Here is a 12,926-nt window from a genome sequence, read left to right on the forward strand (position 1 = left end):
TAGTTATGATTAATGAATATATGATGAATGGAGAAGTCTCTCCATTCACAATCGATTACAGCCCAAACACTCTCTTCTCTCTTCTCTCTTCTCTCTTCTCTCTTCTCTTGCTATCTTCTTCCTCCTCCAATCTCTTCCTTCTCCCTTCTTATTTCCTAAACCTAGAATCTAACTTTTTATTACTGCCTAGCTAAGTCGGCTATGGCAGGGGTATTTTAGTCCTGTACTCTTATTGTTAAACATTATAAATAAAGGTGCCTGGGTGATCACATTAGATCATTCAAGCTTTCCCAATTCTGGTTCTGATATTCTAGTTCTGAACATGGTATCAGAGCTAGGGTTTTAAGCCCTTCTCGATTTCCAAAACCCTTCCCCCCTTCCATCGATTCCCCTCTTCTATCCCCTTCATCGATTTCTTCTCTCTCTTCTTCCTCTTTCTTTGGTCCCCTCAACCCTTCAAGGGCAGCACCCATGAGCTGATCCAACTATGGTTCGAGTGCTGCCCTCCATCCCACCTCAATTTTAAAACCTAATTTCAGATCGATAGCTGCTGCAATTTTCCATCTCTGCGATTCAGGACTGCTTCAACTCTTGTGAAAATTGATCTCATAACAGTTGGGAGATCGATTGTGTTTTTTTTTGGAGCATCACTGCAGGCCTACAGACAGCATCTATCCTATCTGAATTTTCATTGATTGAAGACCTCAAAGCTGCAGTCTATTTCCCCTTCTTATCGATCTCAACTGTCAGGGTTTTGAAAAACCCTGACACCTTATCGATTTGGCTCTTCTAGGCTGCTGTTTGGGAAGATTTTTTGAGGGATTATTCCCTGATTACATTGCTGCAATCGACCCTGTTTCTACACCAAATTACTGCTGTTTTTTGAAGATCTGTATTCTGTCCAATTCAAGATCGATTTCTGCAGAATTTTGGAAAAATCAGTTTTTTTTCTCAAGGATCGAAATCTGCTTTGCTGACTTATGGGTGACTCAGAGGTTACCTCGGCTGCTTCTGGAGGAGATCAGACCAGGAATGATTTCCTACCCTATGCTGCTGCCATCAAACTTGATGGTACCAATTATCTGATTTGGGCCAGATCATTATCCCTGACTGTGGTTGGCAGGGGACTCACTAGCCACCTTATTGGTACCACCAAACAACCCACTGAAGAAGGGGCTGCCCGCACTAAATGGGCTGCCAATGATGCAATGGTGATGTCTTTTGTTCTGAATTCCATGACCACTGACCTCTCTAGTCAGTACCTTCTCCTTGACACTGCTACTCAGATATGGACTACTGTCAAGGGTACTTACGGTCGTTCAGGGAGTGGTGCTTAGGTATATGAGATCAGGAAGACTCTTCAAAACACTACTCAGAAGGAGATGACAGTCACTAAGTACTATGCTTCCCTCAAGTGCTTATGGCAGCAACTGGATCACTATGCTCGATTCCAGCCCACTACTGCTGCAGATATTACTGCCTACCATACCTATGTAGATCAGTTTCGGGTATATGACTTTCTGGCTGGACTTAATGATGATTATGACCCTATTCGGGTCCAGGTTCTTGGTCGGGTTCCTTTTCCTTCTTTGGAGGAAACCTTTTCATATGTACACAGTGAAGAGACAAGGAGGGCTGCTATGATGATTACTCCTAAGGTTGACAGGTCAGCTTTACAGACTACTGGTTCCATCACTACTGACACTTCTGCTGATAATGTTGCTGCTACTGCTACTACTAAAGAGCCTGTGAAGTGTGATCATTGCCACAAACCATATCACACTAAGGCTCAATGTTGGAAACTTCATGGGAAGCCTGCTGATTTTGAGAGCAAACGTGGTCGTGCCAAATTTAAACACAAGGCCAATCACACTGAAAGTGTAGCTCCAGCTCCCACTACTGACATCGGTTTCTCCCAGGACGAACTTCAAGCTCTCCGCCGTCTGTTGCACACATCTGCTGCCCCCACTACATCTGCTGCCAATTCAGGTTCCTTCTTTGCCCGTACAGGTATTTCCTTTGCTGGTCATTGTGCATCAGTAGTTTCCACTCCTTGGATTATAGACTCTGGAGCTACTGATCACATGACGGGTTCCTCCAGTCTTTTTCACACATACTTTCCTGCTTCTGGTAAGGACAAAGTGAAAATTGCTGATGGGTCCCTCTCCTCCATCTCTGGGAAAGGATCCATTGGCTGTTCCCCTTCTCTGACATTATCTTCTGTGTTACATATACCCAAGTTCACCACTAATCTTCTCTCCATTAACAGTATCACCAAAGCTTTACACTGTAAAGTGACTTTCTTTCCTACTCATTGTGTTTTTCAGGAACTGGACTCGGGGAAGACAATTGGATCGGGTAAAGTGCATGGCGGATTGTACCTGCTTGATGGAGATCCTACATCTACACAGGCTATACCTTCTAGACTTTGTTCCCCAGCATCTTTCTCTTCTGAATTACACATATAGCACTCTAGACTAGGACATCCACCTTTAGATACCTTATCTACTTTATTTCCAGCAGTAGGTAAATCTTGTAATAAAGAAGACTTTTTTTGTGAGCCTTGTGTCTTGGCCAAACAGACACGTTCAAATTATCCCATTTCTAATAAAAGATCATCTTCTTTATTTCATGTTGTTCATTCTGATGTGTGGGGTCCTAGTAGAAAAGTTTCACTTTCGGGTCATCGGTGGATGTCACCTTTATTGATTGCCATTCTAGGTTTACTTGGGTCTATCTTATGCACAATAAAAGTGAGGTTTTCTCATGTTTTCAGCACTTTCACCAGCTGGTTAAAACTCAATTTCAGTCCACTATTCAAATTTTAAGGAGTGATAATGGGCGAGAGTATATGGAAGGTCAGTTCCAAAAATACCTGGCTGCCCATGGGATCCTCCATTAGACCAGCTGTGTTGATACTCCAGCCCAAAATGGTGTGGCTGAGAGGAAGAACCGGCACCTCTTAGAGGTAGCTCGTGCCCTTTTGTTTGCCTGGAACGTCCCTTCTATTTATTGGGGGGATGCTGTCCTCACTGCCGCCTATTTAATTAATAGGCTGCCCAGTAGGATCCTTAACTCTCGACCCCCTGTTGAGCTATTACTTGGCTCTTCCTCCTTTGTTGTTCCACCCAAAGTGTTTGGCTGCGTTTGCTATGCCAGGGATACCAGGTCCCCGGGCAAACTTGATCCCCGTAGTCTTCGGTGCATTTTCTTAGGGTACTCTGCTACCCAGAAGGGGTATAAGTGCTATCACCCTCCATCCCGCTGGATTTTTGTCAACATGGATGTCGTGTTTCATGAGCATGTCTCCTACTATATGTCCCCACCTCTTCAGGGGGAGAGTGTTAGCGAAGATGTGTTGACTGTAGACTCTCCACCTCCTCTCTAGCCTGTTTATCTTGAGTCTGTTCAGCCTACTCCTCCCCCTGAGTCAGGGGGAGAGGTTCCTGTACAGGGGGAGCAGCCCACTCCTGTACAGGGTGTCCAACCCACTCCAGCCCAGACTCCTGTCCAGCCCACTTTAGCCCAAACTCCTGTCCAGAGGACCATTAGTGAATTTCAGAGGAAGATTGATGCTAGCAATATAAAGACCTATGGAAGGAAACATAAGCAGGTTCAATCAACCGTTGCTCCCGTACCCATCCAATTGCCAAACCTGGATCCAGAACCTGCCTCTCCACCCGGTAATATTTCTTCTCCTGAGTTGCCTATTGCCCTTCGCAAAGGTGTCAAGACTTGCACGCAACATCCTATATCTCATGTTGTTTCTTATGAATCCCTTTTCCCATCATTTCGTGCTTTTATTTCTTCCCTTTCTTCTGTTCGTGTTCCTAATAATGGGCAGGAAGCTCTATCAGATGGAAAGTGGAAGGCAGCCATGATGGAAGAAATGGAGGCTTTGAAGAAAAATAACACATGGGAGCTTGTGATTCTTCCACCTGGGAAGAAAATTGTTGGATGTAAGTGGGTGTTTGTGGTGAAACAGAAGGTAGATGGCACCGTGGATAGATATAAGGCACGACTCGTGGCCAAGGGTTTTACTCAAACATACGGCATTGATTACCAGGAGACCTTTGCATCTGTTGCAAAGTTGAATACAGTTCGGGTATTGTTGTCATGTGCAGTCAACCTTGGTTGGGATTTGCAACAACTAGATGTTAAAAATGCCTTCCTAAATGGGGCACTGGAGGAAGAGGTACACATGGTATCAGAGCAGGCAGGGGTCACGGTATCGAGTCCCCCTGGGAGCGGGCAGGTGTTAAAAAAATTATTTATCCACCCATGTCCCCCTTTGGATAGTCCGCCGTGTTAGAGCTCCTGTATGATATACATATTGTTTCCTTCCTTTCCTACAAGGTCGGCCTTTTAGAGGAAGCAGTTTCTACAGTACAACATCCAACAGCTACATCACACAAAGACAAATAAAAGTGCAACTCCAATGGCTACACATAAGCCCTTCTGAAGGAAGGCACTCCAATCAACAGAATAACAATGATGTGATTAACAAAGATCACATAAGCAAAGTGTGAAAACCGCAGCAAATTTAAACTTTGGAACTTGTATGATTTCAGGTTCCAGTGCTGAGTCCATGGTTGCTTCGATGCTATGGGTTGCATCTGTCGAGGACGTGGATCAATCCCTCGACACATCTATGGAGGATTCCAGGGAGTCTTCCCAACTTGCCCTTCTGGAGTCAGAGGACCCCAATGGAACCCTGCACCTAAGGTACCTGTGTCAGATCTGCTGGCTGGATAGCATGCAAAACCTCTCTATCAATTAAAGCCATTGTAAGTATGAAATTACTTGTATTTATTAAGGTATTGTACGACCAATTGGAGTTTATAGGGGTAGTTTAGTAATTTACCTCTGTGGGACCCGCATCCCCAGCGGGGAATCCTATTTCCAATAGTTACCCGTACTTGGATTACCCCTGATGTCATATGACATCATGTTATAGTTAAAAGAAGCTAATTAAGTAAATAATTCTACTTAGAATTAGTTTTAAGAAACCAATTTACAAAACAGATTTTTTTGTAATTAGGCAAACATGCCTTAGTCATTATAACATATAGCAACCTATTTCACTATTCCCTTAGCTAAAGGAAATCAGAATCGGTCCAGCTCTTAGAACTTAGAAGAATAGAGAAGAAGGAAGGAGAAAGAAGAAGAAGAAGAGAGAAAAGAAGGTTGTAAACTTGAGGCTGATTCTCGCTACCTGAAATTGGAATTTTGGACTGGATTTGATCACCTTGCTGCATAAAAACTAAGCTGCCATCACACTGCTATTACTGTTGTGCTCAGGTAGGCCCTAATTCCTCTCTTTTCCACCTTGATCTTCTTCAATTTCTGTCCTAAACCCAAAAATCTTCCCTTAAGCTTTAAGAGCTAAGCTTTTAACCAAATTATGCCCAATTAAATCCTGTTTTGAACCAATTAATGGTTCAGATGTGGCTATGACCTGAAATCCCCATCTTAGGAACCCAATTCTTAGCTGAATTGTCTGATTCATGAACCTTAAATGGATAATTGAAAGTAATTAACAAAAATCCCCAAATTTGAAACCAAATTCTGAAATTGATCCCCAAATTGGATGGACCCACCTTAGTTTAGATCTGAAACATGAAATTCACTGCCTGCATGTCAAGATCTGGGGGTTACAAACAAAACCCCCAATTCTGCCACTTCAATCGGATGCAGAAGTAAGTTTTGAACCGGTCGACCAGTTGGTCTGACCCCTGAATCCGGTTCAATCATTTTGGACCAAATTGCCCCTTGTACCTTGGTTTGAGCTTAGCCTATCTCCTGACCCTAATAATTGATGTTTGCCATTGTTTTAGGACTATTTTTGGCCTGTTCTTGACTGTTCCTGCCTGATTACTGGAGTTTTACTACCCTACACTAGTTTAACACATCAGGTAAGGGAATTTGACTTAATTTATGTCTGTTTGTTGTCTTAATTACTACTTGTTCAATATGCCATGTCATGCATCATTATTACTGCTCAGATCATATAGTTTTCTAGCTTTAAATTCTTCATACTAGACTGCATGTGAATTAGGTTGCATTGGCATACTGCATTGCATTGATATTACTTGATACTATACAATTGATGATAATGATGCATTGTTTACTTTACAATTGAACTGTACATACATGTGCCATCATTACCCAGTACTACGTCCCTTACCAACAGGGGAAGAGGTGTTGGATAACCCGTGGTAGGTCCGAAGGGTAAATTCCGGAATGCCATTCACTGTCCCATGTTAGCGTGTGCAATCCGCTATGGGAACAAACAGTAGGGTTACTCACTGGGGCTCCGTTAGCGTCAGATGTATGATGCCTGAGCTGCCGGGTCTCTACCGTAGTAGAATGCTTTCGCTCGGATGACCAACGTCTGGTTATGTGTTTCCAGGACCGAGGCTAGTATTCTATTACAGTAGTACTTATACCTCATGTGACTTAGAATCCATGTTAGGGGCATGCTTGCTTAGGACATTCATCATGGATTGTTGTGATATGTTTGCATGCATTTCCTTACTGGGCTCAGTGGAGCTCACCCCTTTGATTACCTTATTTTTCAGATGATTCTACTGTTTCTGGTGCTTCTGTGGGAGTCTCCTCTACATAGGACTCTCCTTCAGCTCCCGGAGTTGACACTCCTCATTTGGTGGAGCACGATGCTTCGTGCTCATGCGACGACTGCGCATTCTCTTGAGCCGCCTGGCTGACAGGCTACCTCTTTCCTCTCTTTTTGTATAACACTTTTATATAGACTACTGTAATAAGTCTTTTTGGGTTTTGGGTTACTGTTTGTGAACAACCAATGTAACTCAATTTCACTTGAATCTATATATACACCTGTTATCACTAGCTCTTCCTTATTTACTGCCTTATTTATATATTTAATTGCTTCCGCTGCATTTAAATTCTGTATTTGTGAATGTGATTGTGAATAAGTACAGCACTTGCGATCCTGGTGGGTTGGTTGGATGTGAGAGACATCCAGTCACACTTGGCCCTTATAAACCGGGTCGAGGTGTGACAAAAGGTCTGATTAGTAAAGATCAAACTCACTCCTTGAGCCCCAAACAGAGGTCTCAAATAACAAATCCACTGATAAATAGGTATATAGGTTACTGCGAACCAAGTAACAACATTAGGTTGTTGGGGACCAAATAGCATCAGGTTGTTGTGATAAATAGGCAGTATAGGTTACTACGAACCAATAGTTGGAGCAGATCTGCTGGCCAGACTTGATGGAAACCAGAAATCGATGGGTACAAAAATCTCCCAAAATATAGAGTACCGCCCCCTGGTTTTGGAGAACCCAAATAGCAGCAGCTGAAGAGATGATTAAGGGCCAGAAACAGGATCAAATGGACATCCTAGCAGTAGGAAATATCCCTTGAAGTTTGAGCAACAGAAATAAATTAAGAAATAGCAGCAGGTAGGATCAAAACAACAGAAATCATTTTTTTCCAGACTTGCAGATTTTCTATTTTCTTCTTCTTCTTCTTCATCGCTTTGATACCATGTAACAAAACTGAACATTGATAATCAAGACCAGTGACAAAGAAGAGAGCTGAGAGAAAAAGACGAGATTGAGGGAGAAAGACTGGAGAAACTGCTAGAGAGCTTAGCAATCGTTGCTGTAGCAGTCCCCCTTACCTACAAGATAAGGCTCCGGCGAACACTCCAACGATTGCTCCAGAGTAGGAGTGTTCGCCGGAGCCTTATCTTGTCAGAAACTATATGGATAGGAATCATTGTTCTAGCAGTCCCCCTTACCGCTCTTCTTCTTCCTTACCACTAAACAAAACTATAGTGGCTAAGAAAACCCCTTTATATATATATAAAGGGCAAGGGAAAGAGTCGTTGGAAACATTTGGGAAAGAGTGTCTTTGAAAAAGAACTGTTGCTTGAGATAGACATTGGACGAGAGGGAGAAAGTGTACTGGGCATTAACTGCTCATCATCATAACTATCCTGAAAGCCTAAAACCCAAAAACCAGAAACCTTCGCAGCTCAAAGGCGACACTTATCCTGCCATCCTGGTTTCCGGAGAGGCTCCTCCGACAAGATAAAGATCCGGCGAACACTCCTACTCTTACTCCAGCTCCGGCAAGGTAAGTGTTTGAGTTTCTCGAACACTCCTCTTACTCTGGCTCCAACAAGGTAAATGTTTGAGTTCTTGTTCTTCTTCCTGCTTTCTATTTCATTATCCTTTTACTGTTACCCCATCCTGGCGTGATTTGGGGTCAGCAAAGAGAGATATTGATCTCTCTCAGTTCTTCATCAACCTATTTCAAACTTTGGTGCTTGAATCAGCACTTGGGGGTGATCTATACCTTATACCCTTAGCCTCAATCGTCATCCCGGTTGAGAGATTTCTCTCTTGAGAAAATACGAAACCTGCAAACTGAATTCAGTTTCAGAAGCTTATAACACGAATGCTACTTGATTTCTGGGATTACTTCTTGCTAGATTCAAAAGGCCTTGGTGTTGCGATAGAGTACCTAATGTTTCAGGTTCAATCGAGACCTATCGAGTGAGATCTCTCCATCGAAGCTGTTCTGGTTCTACCGCCCCATGGGTAAGGTCGAAGGTTGGAGAAGACCTGGTGTTTTTTTTCTCTTCTTTTTTCTTTTTATTTTCCCTCCTTTCATCTCTGTTGAAGTGTTAATTGATTCCTTTTTTCCTCCTTATTTCTTTTTAGGGCAAGAGAACACTCACCGGTTGTGTAGCCCCTGCACCAGCATGGTAGTCAATGAAAGTACACACAGAGGCATTGGTTTGGATGTGACTTTTTATTTCACTGGGGGCTGAACAGTCTTTCGCACACGAAGGCATTGGTTTATGTCTAGGCGCAGGAACCTCTCTAACCACGGGAGCAGTTAGCATTCTTTTTCCCTTCTTTTTATTTTTTTTCTCTGTTACCACTGGCTGCTTCTATTTTCTTATTTTCCCGCTGTTACCGCCTGTGTATTCTCTGTGCAGTTTTAACACTAAGCGTTGATGATCCATGCACTGGTGGTATATTTGGAGCTGCTGATGACAAAAATGTGCTTTTTTACAATTTACACTAGATCATTAAACGGTATCTCTTACTTATTACTCGTTAAGCTCATCATAATTACTTTCTTAGTACAGCATGTCTTGCCTAGTGCCAACTGCCAAAATTATTTCTATTTAATATCATCGTTTTCCTTCAAAAACAAATTCTGCTAGTTTAAGTATACTATCACTGGGAAAGATGGTTTCAAGTGATGTAATTTTCAGTAACATGACTAAGACTGCTTAATAGTCACTAGAACAATATAGGAATATCAAATGTTCATTAGCTTGGTTTAAATCAATTAGGAGTGAGGCCTTGCAAAGTTTGTTGCCCTCAAGATTTGAATAGGGTGGATGATGTGGAAAAGTGTTTTCGATTGTTGTGTGTTTGACACCTACTAATGATAGTAAATATAAATTTTCCTAAGATTGTTGTGACCCAGCCATGCTTTATATAACAAAGCACTCCATTCACTTTAGCTTGTTAAGAATTTGTAGAGGATTCTGAGCTGGTTTTATTATGAATATTGATGTAGCTTCTATTTTATTTTTTGATGACTTGATGTGGCTTAATGTTGAATTTTGATGAATATAAGGTATATATTGTAGAATACTTAATGATGTTAGAGAAGGAGGGGGGGGGGATAACGCTTGGCACCTTGGTCGCATAGGCAATGCCTAGGCGGGCAACTTGTCACCTAAACGCTTAGGCGCCGCTCCACTGCCTTGGTTCGTCTTGTCACCTTGACAACTATGAACTATATACGTACAACAAGTGAAGCGAGAAAACAGACATTTTGCATCAGAGTGCAAAACAAAGGGAGCTGAAGAAAGCATAGCCCAAAAAGGAATGACACAGTTAATCAATCTCCCACAAGTACAGGAAATCAACCTACCAGAAAGGCAGTAATATTTAAATACAGCCTATGCAATGGATGTCAGAATAGTTTTCTAAATCCTAAGCAAGGGAAGAGAGTAAATTTCATGTTTCACTCAAGCACTGAACTAAAACAAATGAAGCTCCAGTCTAAATTAACAAAACCACACCAATAGTTACACATTTAACAAAGCACTCCACAAACTTGTACTAATTTAACATATGGACCGCATAAATAGCCTGTTTCAATCCTCGTTCTATCTAAAATGCATTATAGCTATTCAAGAAGCAAAATGACAACTAAAGCAAGCATTACTAACACATCAGCAGAACAGGTCAGAACACTCGATGGAAAAGTTAGAAGTCATCTTCATACACTCTACACTCATTCCAAGTAATCGAGAACCATGCTAAGCGCTCCAATTGTTTATTGCTATTGTAAATGATTTTGCCATTAAATCTACACCATCTCCAGTTCATGTAGCAAAAGAAAATCACAAACTGAACCCCTACCCAACTTACAACCCGAGACTCATGATTTGGATTTTGATTTTACTTTTTTTTTTCTTTTGGTACCAATTTGGATTTTAATTTGATGTTCATTGACAGCTTTAAATATGGTTAAAACCAAATTCTTTTCCTTCAAAATTTTGGGGGAAGAAAACTGTTAAGGGAACAAAACGAACAGAAAATATCAGAGTAATGCCAAGCTTCAAAAGACAAAATAAGAACCCCCAACGAATTTCTTTCCAGTACCTGGCGCGCCAACCTTCGGTAAGCAGCCTTGATTTCTTTGATGCTCGCAGACTTAGGAACCCCAAGGGTGGAGTAGTAGTCAGCAGCGGCAGTAATTAGAGTGGAGAAGCGCTTACTCACGAACCTTTTCTTGTTGAATTGTGAAAAGGAGAAAGAAAGAGATAGCTGGTGTCTCCTGAGGCTCAGGCCACCGTCGAGGAATGAAGAGTCATGGAAGAATAGTTGTCGACGCTCAGTACAGAAACCGAGAGAAGTAGCGGTAGGGAAGAATGAGAGAGTAAGCGCCATTGAATAACAGGAATGAAGCTGTTTGTTGTTTGTCCTAAGAGAAGAAGAGGAGGCATTGGACGAACAGATGAGAACTTGGGTTCATGCTCTCTCTCTCTCTCACACACACTGTAATTTGGAATCTTTGGGTCATGGGCAGAAAGCCAGGGGAGCTTTTATGGTTACGGACGAAACGCGACGAACCATAGGCTCTCCTGTGATGCTTAACAAATGTGTGAACACGTGTTGAACGTAAGAAAGGAGACCTCAGCCGAGAGGGTTATTTTTTTTTTTTTGGGAAAAAAGAAATATTATAGAGAAACCAAAACAGGATTACAAACCAGTTAAACGGAATACTAGTAAAGTTAACAGTAGCTTGTGTTAATTCTTAGAGAGATCCAAGAAGTTTCTAAGGAACTTTAAAATAGTTTGAAGGGGTAAGATATTCACAAAGATCTCTATTACAGAACAACAATCGAGAGATTGGAATATTTGTTTCATGAGCGCATTTCTATCCTTTGAGTAATCCAAAAAGTTATGTTTCCCTTACATCGCTAGTAGCAAGTTTACCTGCATCTATTAGCACATTCTGTCCATCTCTCAAAATGTAAAAAATCCAACTGGTTATTCTAAGGTCTAGTTCATATATGCATGTTTGCACCAATTAAACCAGAGAAATTCGTTTTTGTATTAGCAGGGATTAGGGAAAGATCAAAAGGGTGTATGCTTTGTGCAAGACTTCCAAATGACCAACATAAGGTCAGTCATAGCAGCACCTAAGAGTACTTTGTTCCTTACATTCCAGATGAAATAACATGTTACAATGAAAACAGAGAAAAACCAAATCATAGATTGTTTATCAGAAACATGAGCTTCATGGATGGAAGCACAAAGGTATGTAAAAGAGGGGGTTGTGAGATGCTCAATTCACAGTCCAATCGGGCTAGAAACCTAGATACGCTTAACCCAATCACATGATAGGAAAAGATGTCAGATTGATTTTTTGACAGAACCACATAAAATACATGAAGGCCCAACCGGCATCCATTTCAAAAGAAAGGCTCGACGGGAATCCCTGCATTTAAAACACGCCAAAAGAAGATTTTAAATCGAGGATGAATATTAATTTTCAAAAAAAACCTCCACTATTTGGATATTATGGGACTAGAAGTTATGGGCGATGAAAGGCATTTGGCTGCAAACTTTGTTGAAAACGACCCATTTTTGGAAAGGGGACATCTCCAACAATCTTCAGAATCAGATACAGTAATTCTAAGAATATTATTGGCATTTCTAAAAGAAAAGAAAGAACAAAGAAGCGGACGATTCCATACATAATTAGAGGACAGGTCCTCAATAGAATTGAGATTTAAATTATAATTTCTTATACTGGGCAAGTGATTACCTGCGGATGAGGAGATCCAAGGATCAAACCAACATGAAATTGTCTTATCATTCCCCACTTGTCAATACACCATTTTTTTCAAGTCGGGTAGAATAGAAACAATGTTGTTCCCGGTCCATGAACCCCTTTTTGCAAGTGTTTTGGGGTAAAAAATGGAGCTCTTAGGGAAGTATTTTGCTTTAAGCACTCTAGCCCAAATGGAATTAGTTTCAGTAATAAGTGTCCATCATAGTTTTAGAATTAGAGCTTTATTATGCACATAAGATTTTCTAATTCCATGTCCTCCATTCTTAGATGGTTGACAAACTTTATCCCATCCAATTAAATGACATTTTTTTTTTATCATTGTTTCCATTATTCCAGAAATGATTGTAAATTGAATCTAAATCTTTACAAACCTTTTTGGGGAAGAGGAAGCATGACATTAAATATGAAGGAGTAGAAGAGAGCATTGATTGGATTAAAACACGACGACCAGTATAAGAAAGAAATTTGATTTCCAAGAAGAAAGTTTGGATCTTACCCTATCAACAATAAACTTTAAATCTCTATATTTAGATCAAAATG

The 12,926-nt window shown here is 41.1% G+C and overlaps 1 protein-coding gene across 2 annotated transcripts in view; it reads right to left on the reverse strand.

The window, feature by feature from the left end:
• LOC122671378 (chaperone protein DnaJ-like) overlaps positions 1-11,068 on the reverse strand; it is a 114,591-nt gene extending 103,523 nt beyond the window's left edge. The window contains exon 1 of one of the 2 annotated variants that reach the window (XM_043868552.1): positions 10,688-11,068. In XM_043868552.1, coding sequence (XP_043724487.1) covers positions 10,688-10,975 — 288 coding nt within the window. In that variant the 5' untranslated portion in view covers positions 10,976-11,068. The remainder of the gene's footprint in view (positions 1-10,687) is intronic. The other variant, XM_043868551.1, reaches the window with a different exon arrangement.
• Between the last annotated feature and the right edge of the window lie 1,858 nt (positions 11,069-12,926).

The sequence above is a fragment of the Telopea speciosissima genome, chromosome 8, assembly GCF_018873765.1.
Source record: "Telopea speciosissima isolate NSW1024214 ecotype Mountain lineage chromosome 8, Tspe_v1, whole genome shotgun sequence".
NCBI classification, from domain to species: domain Eukaryota; kingdom Viridiplantae; phylum Streptophyta; class Magnoliopsida; order Proteales; family Proteaceae; genus Telopea; species Telopea speciosissima.